Here is a 14,956-nt window from a genome sequence, read left to right as displayed (position 1 = left end):
TTGCACAATCAGCTTAGTGAATGTGCAAACAGAATTTTTTTAAATAAAGTAAAAGTATAAACATTTATTTTTTATATTATAATATGGGAATTTGAAACACATTGTTTTACTTTCCAGTCTAAGGATTTGTGCTACACTGTACTGTTCCAGTTTGCAAAATAGGGGGGAAAAAGCTCAACCTTTCGAAAATAACCGGATCTCAAATGTGGCTAAAAACTGAGCACCCACAAATGCAGACATGGTAAACTCCACTACCAGATCACATGATGACATTCTGACAATTATAAGCCATAAATAAGGCTAAATCAAGCACTATTTAGGAGAAAAATGTAAAAGTTTATGGAATGAAAGAGGTGATATAAAATGGTAGGAGGTTGGACTTTGCATTGTATTTATACTTCTGCAAAGTGCGCTTCTGGAGATTTTCCCGCACACATATGTGCATTTCTAGTTTGAGGAGATATCTCCTGACAACAAAGACACCTCGAACAGTCCTAGGTAGAACATCCAGGAGCACGGGTCAAAACTAAGTTTTGCAGAGGGCAAAGCTTATGAGGGCTTACAGATCCTTAGGAATAGAGGATTGTCAGTTACACCATAGGCAGCTCCTATGAAAAAAAGCCTTAAACCCCCCCAAAATGCGTTAGCATTACATCAGAGAATATTCCACATTACTTATACTGTTCACAGTTACATATCACTGATTAAGGGATGGAGGGAAAACAATTGCTAGACTATGTGAGTTCAATATGTTAACTGTGAACCATTCCTATCCCTGTGTTATGATCCCTGTTGATCCTCTGTTTGAATAAGTTACAGACAGATCATACTGTTATGATTTCTTGTGTATACTAAATATGCAAAGGTAAAGTTGTTCCCAAATGTGTCCCTATGTCCTTAGTTAGAAAAAGCATTCTAACAGGTTTACTGGCATAAATCTTGTGCCTCTAATGATTTCATCACATATACTGATATCTACCACTCCTATAGAAATGCTCTGGACACTGCTAAACAAGCATACCTCCGATCTCTCATCTATGCTCAAGCTTCTAACCCCAAACGCCTCTTTAACACATTTAACTCTCTTCTGAATCCTCCTACCCCAAATCATCCAACTAACATCACTGCACAGGCTCTTGCTTCCTATTTCAAGGACAAAATTGATAAGATCAGGCTTGAAATGGTATCATTTCCCTTGACAGGCAATCAATTCAGGCTCAATTCCTTTGTAGCACCCTCGGACACTCTCTCTTCATTTGATCCCACAAATGAAGAGGAAGTTTCTACTCTCTTCTCATATTCCTACTCTACCTCCTGTCCTCTTGATCCCATTCCCTCACAAATTGGTATGTCCCTGTCTCCTGTTCTCATTCCCCCTCTAACTAAAATCTGTAATCTATCTCTTTCTACTGGTATTTTTCCATCACTATTCAAGCATGCAGTGATTACTCCCATTTTAAAGAAACAAAATTCAGACCCTAACTCTCTTGTAAATTACCGCCCCATCTCCCATGCCCCTCCAAGCTTCTCGAGAGAATTGCCTACACTTGCCTCACACACTTTCTTACAGCAAACAACCTGTTGGATCCTTTTCAGTCAGGTTTTCGCTCTCAACACTCCACAGAGACTGCACTGACCAAAGTTGTCAATGATTTGATCACAGCAAAAAATAATAACCATTACTCTCTTCTAATTCTCCTGGATCTCTCTGCTGCATTTGACACTGTTGACCACTCTCTCCTCATACAAACGCTACAATCCCTAGGTCTTGAAGGTACTGTCCTATCCTGGTTCTCATTCTACCTATCTAATCGCTCTTTCAGTGTTCATTTCTCTGGATCCACCTCTGCTCTGCTTCCTTTATCAGTTGGAGTACCACAAGGATCAGTCCTAGGTCCTCTGCTATTCTCTATCTACACCACTTCTCTTGGAAAACTAATAAGCTCCTTTGGATTTCAGTATCATCTCTACGCGGATGATACACAAATTTATCTATCCTCTCCTGATCTTTCACCATCTGTGTTGTCTCGCGTTACTGACTGTCTTTCTGCCATTTCATCTTGGATGTCTTCTCACCAACTCAAACTCAATCTTTCAAAAACTGAATGAATAATATTTCCACCCAAAAACAGAAGCTTCCTGCCTGACATTTCAATTTCTGTTGATAACATGACCATAAATCTCACCCCGCAAGCTCGTTGCCTAGGTGTAATCCTTGATTCACAACTGTCATTTATCCCCCACATCAACTCTATATCTAAATCATGTTACATACACCTAAAGAACATTTCCAGAATACGCACATATCTGACACAAGACACTGCAAAAACATTAATTCATGCACTAATCATCTCCGGCATCAACTATTGCAATTCCCTCCTTACTGGTCTTCCCAAAGTCAGACTTGAACCCCTACAATCTATTTTGCATGCAGCGGCTAGATTGATTTTCCTTACTAACCGTTTTTCCTCTGCTGAGCCACTCTGTCAGTCTCTACAATTGGCTGCCTGTATTTCAACGAATCCAATATAAAATTCTATTACTAACATACAAGGCCATCAACAAAATTGCACAGACATACATTTCCTCACTGGTCTCGAAATATCTCCCTACTCGACACCTCCGTTCTGCACAAGATCTACGTCTCTCCTCCACTCTCATCACATCCTCCCATTCTCGGTTACAGGATTTTACCCGGGCTTACCCACATTGTGGAATTCCCTCCCTCGCACAGTAAGACTTTCCTCTAGTCTTCAAACCTTCAAGCGTTCACTGAAAACCCACCTCTTCAGACAAGGTTATGATATTCCTCAGACACCATCTTAATTTCCCTAGATTACCCTATTACCATCCTCTACACAGCTAACGCAAGACAACAACCCTCTGACCTACACTGCAACACACACCCCCCAGTCAATACTTTTACCTTTGCGTTCTAGCTGGTCCATTGTGCAATATGATGTAGCACATGCCTTTGTGTTTCTAACTCCCATTGTCCTATAGATTGTAAGCTTGCGAGCAGGGTTCTCTTACCTCTCTGTCTGTATGTATTACCCAGTATTGTTTTATCAATGTTTGTTCCCAATTGTAAAGCGCTACAGAATTTGCTGGCGCTATATAAATAAATGTTGATGATGATGATGATGATAACAGGTTATGGGCCCAACTATGGCATGGTTGTAATCTAAGTCACCAGGTCCACCAGCGTAGAGTTTACATCAAGCATTGTAACAACAACAATTACCAACTATGGAAGTTTAAATTGAAAATGCTACTAGGTAAAAAAGGACTTGGGAAAGTACTCAGCAGAGAGAGTGCAAAAAGCATTTCTAAAGAGTGGGGTAAAGGAAACAGGCATGGTAAAACAATAATAAGCTTATTTGTGGAACATGATGAACTGATTCCCATCAGGAAGCAAATCATAGCAAAAGGTATGCTGAAAAACGCATTTAAATAGCAAACTGTACCTGTTACGCAAATTATACAGTAGACATTGAGTGCCAAAATATTGGGAAATTCAAGTGCATGTAAAGTCAATTCTAGAAATTTCAGACCAGTTGACAGAAATCAGAGAGGACAATAAAGACAATCATATAGCAGCTTTATTCTGTGCAGCCATCCTGAATCATATGAGACTTTAATTAATTCCAATGAAGCTAGATCAGAATCAGAACTCACTTTATAGTTTGTTAAAGGGAAATTAATTGAGCTAAGAGTCTGGAGTGATAAGGTAAACCAAGTGCATGAAGGATTCAACAGTCTATACAGCATGCAAGAAAACAATAGTAGGACATGTCTTCATTTATGTGGAAAATGAAAAAAACCTGCATATACACCAGTGCAGTAAAATTCATGCTGTATACACCAATAAACCACAACATTAAAACTGCTAACAAGTGAAGTGAAAAACATTGATTATCTAATTACAATGGCACCTGTCAAGGGGTGGGATATATTAGGCATTAGGGATTGGACCAAGGGGATGACAAAGTTAACGTTGTCTATGATAGAAAGTTGTCAGAGCACACAGTGCATCACAACTTGCTGCATATGGGGCTGCATAGCTGAATACCCAAAAGAGTGCCCATCCTGACTCCTGTCCGCTGCCATAAGCGCCTACAATGGGCACGTGAGCACCAAAACTGGACCATGGAGCAAAGGAAAGTAGCCTGGTAGATGAATGACGTTTTTCTTTTACCTCATGTGAAGCGCCCAACCACATTGCAAAAATTGTTCAGGAATGATTCATGGAACATGAAAAAGCGTTCAAGGTGCTGACTTCCCCAGATCTCAATCCAGTAGAGCATCTGTTGGATGCGCGGAAAAATCAAATCTGAGACATGGAGGCCCCACCTCACAACTTACAGGACTTAAAGGATCTGCAGTTAGTGTGTTGGTGCCAGCTACTGCAATACCGTGCAAATTACAGGTGTATTACTGCATGCATTCATTCAGAAAACTAGGTCCCCAGAGTGCCTCTGGGAAGTTAAATGCAAATTGTGTCAGACATTTTGGGGTGGACAAACTGCAAACTACAGCCCAGACTGCTCAGTCTTCTAATACATTGTTCCAAGAATGTACTAGAAGGCTTCAGGAGCTTCTTGGGGAAAAAGGTGAGGAGCCAAAAACAGACTGTTAGAGACTAATGGATGTTTTGGTGTGAAGTGTGCTATGAAGGCGGCAGGTGATAATAGAGGATCTATCACAAAGAGGACAGCTAAAGTTCTAGACGTAACAGCCAGCCCAGAAGGAAAGGAAAAGGCCTAGCTTGCCTCTGCCCATGTGATATCAGCAGGACTCATATGAACACAAATAAGTTTATGGATATTTTGCTTTGCTATGTTCAAGTTATTTAAGTGAGACATCAAACTGTGTTATTAAAGCTTCTGACCGGAAATGTAATATTGTTATAGAGAGGTGTAATAGCACTGTCTGAAGGAAAAGTTTATTCCAACCATATCTGCTGCAAAATTTTAAACTTATCTGCAAGCTAGAGAACAGTCATTTATCACAAGAGTTTGTCTATATTGCATCAGAATTTTGATTCTATTATGAAACTGCCTAAAACTGTTGCTGATGAGAGAATTGCAAGTTGTTTAACCGTACAGTTGCTGGGAGAGATCTGCTTAGTCCATTAGACGGATTACTAAGCGGATACAATTCTTTACACTGGAAATCATTTATTGTGCAGAATTAGAGGTCTTTTAGAGTCCATGCCTTGACAGGTCAGAGCTAGTTTAACGGCACGAGGACCTACATAATATTAGGCAGGTGTGTTGTGGCTGATCAGCGTATTTATTTGACATAAAAAGAGAGGCAATCCTGATTTCCCATCAACTGGTTAAATTAGATTACGCTAAAAAGAGAGTAAAACAAAGAGTACTTTATAGCATAGTTGCCTACTCTCCCAGAATGTCCGGGAGACTCCCAAATTTTTGGGAGTTCTCCCGGACTCCCGAGAGAGCAGGCAAAAATCCCGGATCCAGAAGTCGCCGCTGTTGAAGATAGCGGAAGGAGGGGCTAAACGCGCCATTGTGGCCCCGCCCCCTGCTGCGATTGGCTAAAATGGCCTAAGATTGACAGGGGCTGAGCCTAGCGGCAGAACACGCGTGGCCGCGCCCCCTCGATGGACCCCCTCCTGGACAGCTGCCTCTAAAAGTAGGCAAGTATGCTTTATAGAAAAACCATAAATAAAAATGAATGAGGAGGAGGGCTTAATATGATAAAAGGCAGTGCTGTGTGTCCATTTCTCTGGTCCATGCCCATAGAAAAGTGTTTCCCTACAGCAGCTAGTCTCCATAGCATCCTGCAAAATGTTTGGATAGATGAATACAGCAAGAAGCATGAACATATGCATGCAGTAACCTGTAATTTCACAAATAAAGGATATGTGTACCATGTAAACATGTAGTAAAGGTAAATTACCTCTGGTGTGACTAGATACATTTAAAAAAGTCCAGTGGCTACATACAGATAGCGGCAAAAATATCTGTGGTATGTAAAAAAAAGCTATAGCATAACATACTATTTTGCAGCACATAGCTATTTCTAGCTACCTTTCTTTTGTTTTTAATGTTATTGTATCAGGCAGTTTTCATATTTATATAGATGCTTGTTAAGTTATTTTGCATTCATACAGAACAGATATAGTGGTCACAATGAGCTGCTGGGATGCAGCCTGTATAGTCTGTAATCTAATTTAGGACTTAGTACACAGGGGCGGAAAATTTTTAGCATTTGTGAATCGTTTTTTATATGTTGGAAATGCATCTCGTCTGCAAAATATCTATACAAGTATCTGTATTACTAAAAACAATAAAAGACTGACAGACATACTTGAGACCATAGCTTTAAACGCACAGTAATTTTGATCTAACATTGGCTAATCTGTCAATTTCTTACTGTCGTTTAACATTATAAAGTAAGCTTCAATGGGTAGGAATAGTGTTTTTGAAATAAAATAGTTAGACCCACATATAGAAATAAAATATATTCACTATTGATTTAAAAAAATATGAGTTATAAATTATTAATAAAAAGCAAATATGTATAAAATGACTTCATATTCAAGTTTATTTTGCTAGATAAAAACCCAATCTCAAGTGGTGTTTGTTGAGCTATTGAACCGAATGTAACACTACGGAAGACAACTCTTTTAGGCTGCCCATAGACATGGCAGTTCTTTTCGCTCTCTCTAAGCTTTGAGCCACTTTGATCGACAGAGGCGAACAAACTGGGTGGAAGGGGGACATATGACACACAAGTGTGGTTGGCTGATGACTGGCACACATTGGTTAATGGCTATCAAACTATTTCATACATACCATACTCTTTGTCATGCCCTATAGACTAAACTAAACAGGAAGAGCTTTGAATACATTACCTTAGGAATTTGTTCAGGTCTCCGTGCTTCATGTACTCAAAGACCATAATGAGTGGGTCTCCTTCCACACAAACACCATAAAACTTCACAATATGTTCATGTTGTAAGTTTGTCAGTAATTCTGCTTCCCGATGGAAGTCCTTTCGTGCATTGTCACTTGCCTCTTTTAGTGTCTGCAGCAAAAAATAATGATAATCATCCATTATAATTGAATTATAATTCGTTGTTTACAAGATCAGTCACTTAAAGCAATACTTAAATAAATTTCTGAATGTAAAAAGTAGATATGCCTTCTAGGTGTATTGTATATTTATGAAGCGAATAAGATGCTATATGGAACACAAAACATAAAACTAAACCATAATGAGATTAGCACTATAAAAGAAAATCTGTGTTTGTAAGTAGAATTTAAAGCTGTTAGAATTCCTAGGCAACCAGAAGATAGCAAGAGAAAGAGCCAGAGAGGCTAATATGAAGGAGGCAGGGGGGCCATGGGCAATGAAGTCCTTGTCGATCATTTCACATTGAAAAAACATGATACCTCCCACTCAGTCTATTTTCTTCACATTATCCATTCAATTAAAATCAAATCATGTGATGTTCTACTCTGAAAATGTGTGCCATCCTATAAAAAATTGACTTTGCAGAAGGGAAAGGTACAATATGTGTACTAATGTGTTTTGAAATAAATCCCAATAAAAGTGTGGTAAAATAAATAACACAAACCCTTTAAAATACATCTTGAACCCGCAGTATATATATTGTGACAAAGAGGGTTATTTGCCACATCGCTCCTGCATTGGGGCAGGTGTGGTCCCGAAGAGTCTGCAGGTACAGGTTGCAGACACGGTTTTAGCAGACCTTAGGTTGAACATACATAGGTGGAGGCCTAATGATGTGAATCGACCAAAGGGAGAGGTTTATTGTATTTAAACCTATGTTGTTGTTTTGTGCAGAGCAACCGATGCCAGCTAGTTATCCGGTGACTAGGCAGGAGGACTATGTCTAGCCAGAGTTAGGGTTACCTGGTGTCATCCTGACAAAATAATGCTGTGTTATTTGTGATTTGAATGATAAAAACACAGTTATCCAAGTAAGAAGTGGTTGTGTCTGTAATCTGCCGCGTGTCAGCATCACAATATATAAATGTATATATATTCTCACACTACAATGTGTCATTAAGAAGTGCAGGAACAATGGTCTAGAATATTAATCTTTACCTCCTCTATGTTAAACTTTAGAACAGGCATGAAGCATTTTGTAGCTAAAAATCATGCTAGTTATTAATATATATTTGTTATGAATAAAGTAATAACAAAGCACTCATTTGTGACTTCCGAAATTCTAATAATGTAAAAATCCTTACAGTGAAAATGTAAAGAAAAACTGTCTTTTATATTGAACAGCTCTCTTGAAAAAACATGACACACTCTACATATGGGAATACAGTTGCAAGTTATCTGTCTACATTCCTCCGTCAAGATGGATGAATAGTTATATAAGAAGTTGTTAAACATGGACATTTTTCCCTTTCACCAAATTACAAATGGCATTGTCATGAAAAAATAAATGTATAACATTAGGTCAATCCCTTCATAATAAGCATAATTTGATTTTAATCATTCACATCATAAAAGCTGATATGGAAAACAATTAATAAAAATTGAAACTCAAATTATGTTTTAGGATGATAGTGTTAACTATATTTTCATATATATGAATGTGATTTATATCACTTTTATTGTTAGCATGGTATTTCATTAATTTGTAAAACATAAATTACTTGCTTTGGAATACCATTTTCCATATATAAAATAAGTTTACATGTAGACTACGTTATGTCAGATTGAATAGCAAATAAGTCAAATGTTTGTGGAGCCAAACATATTTTTCATGGATATGTACAAATGTGTGGCTATTCTTCCTGGAAAAAAGTTATATTAGTTAGTAGACATTATTAAGCTTCAAATTATCCAAACTTCCTGCAATACCTAATATTATGATTACCACAATCAGGGAGGTTTAAAATTAAAATTTAAAAGTGATTCCTTCTGTCCTGTAATCTCAGAGAACGAATCTATGTTATTTCTGTAGCATTTGGTCTGTACTCATTAAAATAGTTTACACAATGTTTTGACTCAGTGACACAATGTCTTGACTCAATTGTACTTTCTACTAAATGAACATATATATTGTATTATTCATCCTTCCTTATAAGCTGATGTATGTGGTCTCATATGTCCATGATAACAGGAGAAGAAATTGTAGTGGTTTACATATTTTACTTGTTCAAAGGTAAAGCCATCCTATCTGAGTTAGAGTGAAAATGGTGTTTATCAGGCTTTAAAAAATTCCACAAAGTTAAAGATGTAGCATAGTGGACTCATTAGGCAACCTGGTCTCCTGCCTAGGGCTCAGAAAACATTGAGGGGCCCAGATTACTCTCAGATTACCATCACCCACATTTTTATTTGCTTTTTTGACAAATGGAGAGGAAAATGGGGCCCAAATCAGTATGTTGCCTAGGGTCTCATGGGGACCTACTCTTATAAGTTCAATAAAGAAGTATATAATGAAAATAAATGCTGAAAGAGAGGTAGGTTCTCATATATGTGTTAACATTGTTATACAGCTAACAAATAAGGTACTATTGTGATGAGTAGTTAATGACACATATTACACATGAATGGAAGCAAGGTATCAACTGATATTACCTTTACTGCCACAAGTATTTTGTCCTGCTCGGGGTACAGATTATAACATTCTGCAAGAAACACTTTCCCAAATGCTCCTTCTCCCAATTCTCTCTTCAGGACAATGTTGTGCCTCTTTATATGTTGAACAACTGTAATGAAAAAAACAAAATAAACACAGTAATACAGGCATAACATACCGTATATACACTTGCACATCAGGGTAGTTACAACAAAATAGAATCTATTATCTATACTAACAGACATAGCATCACCAATATCTAGATATACTTTTGCCATACATCCTTGAATAATGATAAAGCTGTTACATTCTCCGAAATATTAGTAGATGCTTAATCTATTTTTCCTTTCATAAATCCAGAGCCCCCAAAAATAAATAAATGATAGCTCTATCTGGTGGTGGAGCACAGCATGGAAGGGTATCAGCTGAAAACTCTATGGGCCTCGCAGCAAAGTCTTGTTTTAACTGAGAAAATTAAAAATAGCAAGAGATGGAGTATCGGGGTCATAAGAGACCCAACTGTCCGAACATGAATGGTAAAAATAATTAAGTGAAAGATAAAGATATGAATAAAATGGCCTCAGAATTATTATTGCAGACTCCTCTTCTTCTTATGTTGGACATTATCCATGGCACATTTTCAGGTTCCTGGAAATTTATGTTTATTTAATACACTAGACTAGAGCCTGGATGATAAAATATATTAATATAAATATGCTGGAGGATTTTGGTGTTATCTGTTGCGAGTGTATGGATGTAATGGCTGCTTCTTATCTACAGATGAGATTTCTGTAATAGAAATGTATAACTGCTTCAAGGGCTACTGCAGTTGAACAGCTGACGTTCCTATTCACAAGTATTGCAATTGACATTGTGATCTAAAATAAAATGTGTTAAATTTACTTGATGAAAATCTTCTGTACGCATTATGGAAGAAATAAGTTTACAGTCATCCCATTTGACGGTGACAATAGCCACATTGAAAAAGTAGAATGTTATTTCACTGTGTCACTTATCTAGTATGGGGATAGTTGGAAAAAAGTGCTTTGCCTTGTTTAGAAACGCAACTAAGTTATCGAAGCAATGCTAAGTTCTATGTGACACAGGCATTTTAGAACACTGTAAGAATGCAGTATAAACAGAGAAGAAAACTAATTTTACATGGCGAAATGCGTTAGTGAGATAACATATAAAGGAGGAGAGAAGAGAAAGCACCCTAAACAATTACTCAACATATGTATACATACTAAATTCTGTCACCCATTTAACAGATTAGTTCCTATGACTTATATTTAATACTTTTAATTAATATTTGAATATTTAATATTTATTTTAAGCACACTGCTGGTCTTATTATTTCTTTTTACTAGTATAAGCAGGGAAGGCTAATCTGAGCTTGGGAAAAAGTTGTTCAGTTGATAGGATTTAGAAAATATTTTGATGAATTATATAAATGTATTTTAAGGATTATAATTAATGATTATTAAAATTGTTTGCTAACATCTATGACAAGCCAATTTACCACATGTTCTCATCACTCACAGTAGAAAAGAGTGGACAATTTGATTGCAATTTGCTCTGTCACACTTAGGAAACAGATATTTCTGCCTGATGAGCTGTTTATTTTGATTGGCTAATGCATGACGGGGATTCTGGAAAGCAGATAAGCCTTACAGCTTGAAAGCTGTATAAAAAGTTAAATAAATAAAAGAGCTATGTATTTATTTCTGGCTTTCTTTACTAAAAATACAATACATGAAAAGAAAAATAAAGTTTACTACGCTACTTAATTTTGATTCCCATACACAATGGGGTCTCTAGGTCTGGTATGTTAATCCATAAATATACAAAATACACATGTTGCATGGATGAACTAGTTCAGATTAAAAGTGAGTGTCAAAAGTTTGTGCAACTAGAGTGCACAGAGGTGCGAAGCTCTGGTAATACAATCTTCAAGTTCTGCTTTTGCTTTGACGTTGTATGGAATGTCATTTCACACTATATTTGTAAATTGGCATTTTGTGGAATTTATAGTTAGGAAAAAAGCTGGGATTACACTTCATTCTGATGCTTGGTGGGGGTAGAACTGGGAACACAATACCAGTGAAATGTGCAAAATTTCACAGCCAAATGCAGAGTGACATGAATATTTCACGTAAGAATTTTGCAGCCATGCAGCGTGTGTTTTCATGTGTCAGGTACAGGCTTGTCAATGCATGAACAAATTCTTAGTGACCATATGATGACATTTTTATCTATACGATTCTAACATGTATGAAAAAAGAGAAATTAGTACCATATGAAGGACATGGTGTCACAGATTATGAATAATCTGCAGGGTCGAAAAAGTGGAGATGTTGCCTATAACAACCAAATAGATTCTAGATTTCATTTTGTAGAATGTACTAAATAATTGATAACTAGAATCTGGTTGCTATAGGCAACATCTCCATTGTTTAGTAGCTATACCCACTGATGTTAGATCTAATGTCACTGGAGCATTCTATGTGTCATGGTTTTGTGTTATATTTGTAGTGCTTTTTACTCTTGTTGACAGGCATAACTTTTACTTGTTTTTATGAACTACTAGAAAATCCACTGATACCCATGCTTTAGGTATACAAATATCTGATGATGATATGTTTATGACTGCCTGATATTTAAGAAGGAATTATCATGAAACGTGTATATGATGCAGTTACTGCATCATTTGTGTTATTAGTCTTCATTTAAAAAAAATAATATAATAAATCAAGAACTCAATGAAAGAAAGCTTAATTGTTGCTACAAGAAGGAATCGTCCACCACCTATTCTCTAAGATTTCTGTAAGATCAGGCATCAGAGGATTTGAGAGGTCTCTTGAGATAAGCAAAATTTCTGACCAACCTGAAACCTCAGGTGATAGATCAGATATATATATCCACAGTATAACATGCAATAAGTGGCTAGTGTTGCTGGCATTAACTTTAAAGTGAGGAATGCCAAGTATATTTCTTGAACTTGACATTTATAAATAAAGACCAATTAGAAATTGCAAATACAGTAAAATTGCAGGCAAGCTTTCATAGTAGTTTTCTTTAAAGTTAATGATGTAATACACAGGTGCGTTGCACTGCTTGGGTGAAAATATACTTAATCTTCTTTAAATCTGTGCAGTCTACTTTGTATCAAATTAGTGCTCATTATGTTTTCTAGTATTACACAACATTTGTCTTCCTGTTGTGTACATGCATGAATGTGGTATTGTAATTAACAAACATGGTTTGCATCAGGGCCTAAACAGAAGGGGATTCCTTTGAACAATGTGGTTACCTCAAGCACAAATCCATTATACTACAAAATGTATCCTGTTGCAAAAATATGCTTTTTGTTATCTCGATAATTTAACCTTAATGTTTTATTTTAATCACAAACATTAAAGGAACATTTTGAAATAAACATTGAATGATTGTGAAGGGAAATGGTTTACCACAAAAGAAGTAGCAGAAGTACAGGCCCTAATGGGATCTTTGTGGTTTATATTGTATATGACACTGGGGACTGTATAGCTACATGTGGTACAGTACGTCTGGGTGTGCAACATTGGTTTTGACAATTGCTCTACTTTGATACGTTCATTTCTCTCCCTGTATCACAAAAACTTTATGGTAGTTTTTTAGTGATCTATTTACAGAAGGGTCATGTGGAAATTCTCAACAAAAGACATTTCATGGATTCAATTCCTCTCTTCACATATTAAGTGTGACTTTTAAATTAGAAGAAAATCTAATTTTGCTATCATAGAAATCACTTTTTAGAATTAGGTGTATATTTACTAAACTGCGGGTTGAAAAATTGAGATGTTGCCTATAGCATCCAATCAGATTCTAGCAGTCATTTTGTAGAATTTATTAAATAAATGATAACTATAATCTGATTGGTTGCTATAGGCAACATCTCCACTTTTTCAAACCCGCAGTTTAGTAGATATACCCCATAGTCTTGAATATGGGGTACAGTTTTGTGCATCTGTCTATATGAAAAACACAGGAGAATGTGATTGGGTTCAAATATGGGCTACCTTGCCAATAAAACTAATATTAACAAAAAGACTTGAAAAAAGGCACCTTAGAAGTCACCTAATTAACCTGTTCCTGCCAGTGCACAGTAGGTGGGGTGAAGACATTGAACTTATATTCAACTTTGTGCTCCCAAGCTCATTCCTTTGCCAACAAGCGATGGTCACAAATGATAGACTGGGAACCATTTGATGTGGTCACAGTCATGTGGTCACCGTGGATCACACAGAAATTATGTTTAGTCTCTTCCCTCACAGAAATGTAATTTACCAGAAAGAGAAGGAGAAACTCACAATGTTGTTAAAGTCAAAAGTAAAAGATAAATACAAATAAAATAAAATCTATCTATTATTAAGAGCCCTTTGGTACGATAAACTTATCAAGGTTATAAAAAAAAGTCTATTATAAAAAATTTGTTGGTAATAAAGGATTTTTTTAATCATGTTAATCTGTTATCGCCATACTGAAATGGCAATAGCAGAGCAGGTATTAGGGTGATAATTGTTGGCACGGTTATAGCTGGCAATAACATTATCAGTATGTTTTCTGGGACAATGGGGCTCCTCCCATGGAAAGAGAAGTAGGGCGATGGTATACCATCGTCTAACAACCCACTTCAACCACTGTGTGGTATATATAGCTAGTGAATAAAAAAAACTTTATTGGATTATGTGTTAGGTAAATTACATTTATGCTAAAGTAGTGTGTGCATGCATATGTAAGTTCTTAGGTTATTAGGTTCCTAATGTAGGTTAAATAGGGTATTTTATGTTGTATACTTTATAGGTTACTGTTTACATAAATGGCATACACGTTTTCTTATAGTCATTATTAGCTAGGTTGTGCACAGACAGTGAGCCAAATCACACTGATCATTTTCAAGGTTTTGTTGGAAGTGATGCTACCAGTTGCCATTCTAATGCCAGAATGTGACTGGACTGGTAAATATCCTAAGATTAGTGCCAGAACAGAAGCACTAACCCAGAGTAAGCTGATCCAGCAGAAACACAAAGTGCGAGTAGTGTAGCGCATAGCAGTAATCATAGAGGGCAAACCCAATACTAGATGGGCACCCCAAGATAATTATTCTTTAAGCCCTCAGTAGCTTTATTTTTGTCCTAATTACTATTAGGCAGTATCCTGGATATGTACTGTGTTTAAAATTAGTTTACCATGATACCTCTCACATGCCTTACAGTACAATAGTGGAATATGCAGACTTATGTTAGTGCCACTAAAAGTGAAAAATAATAAATGTATTAAAAATACAATACACCCTGAAGTGTTGCCAACCTTCCC

At 36.6% G+C, this 14,956-nt stretch overlaps 1 protein-coding gene across 3 annotated transcripts in view; it reads right to left on the bottom strand.

Moving 5' to 3' along the window:
- NTRK2 (neurotrophic receptor tyrosine kinase 2) overlaps positions 1–14,956 on the bottom strand; it is a 236,592-nt gene that overhangs the window by 45,153 nt on the left and 176,483 nt on the right. For all 3 annotated transcript variants that reach the window (XM_075211060.1, XM_075211062.1, XM_075211061.1), the window contains 2 exons: positions 9,598–9,728; positions 6,884–7,056 (listed from right to left, as the gene is read on the bottom strand). In XM_075211060.1, the coding sequence (XP_075067161.1) occupies positions 6,884–7,056; positions 9,598–9,728 (304 nt within the window). The remainder of the gene's footprint in view (positions 1–6,883; positions 7,057–9,597; positions 9,729–14,956) is intronic.

This window comes from Mixophyes fleayi, chromosome 1 (genome assembly GCF_038048845.1).
Source record: "Mixophyes fleayi isolate aMixFle1 chromosome 1, aMixFle1.hap1, whole genome shotgun sequence".
Lineage (NCBI taxonomy): Eukaryota > Metazoa > Chordata > Amphibia > Anura > Limnodynastidae > Mixophyes > Mixophyes fleayi.
The sequence above is the reverse complement of the archived record's forward strand: the minus strand, read 5'-3'. Positions and strand labels throughout refer to the sequence as shown.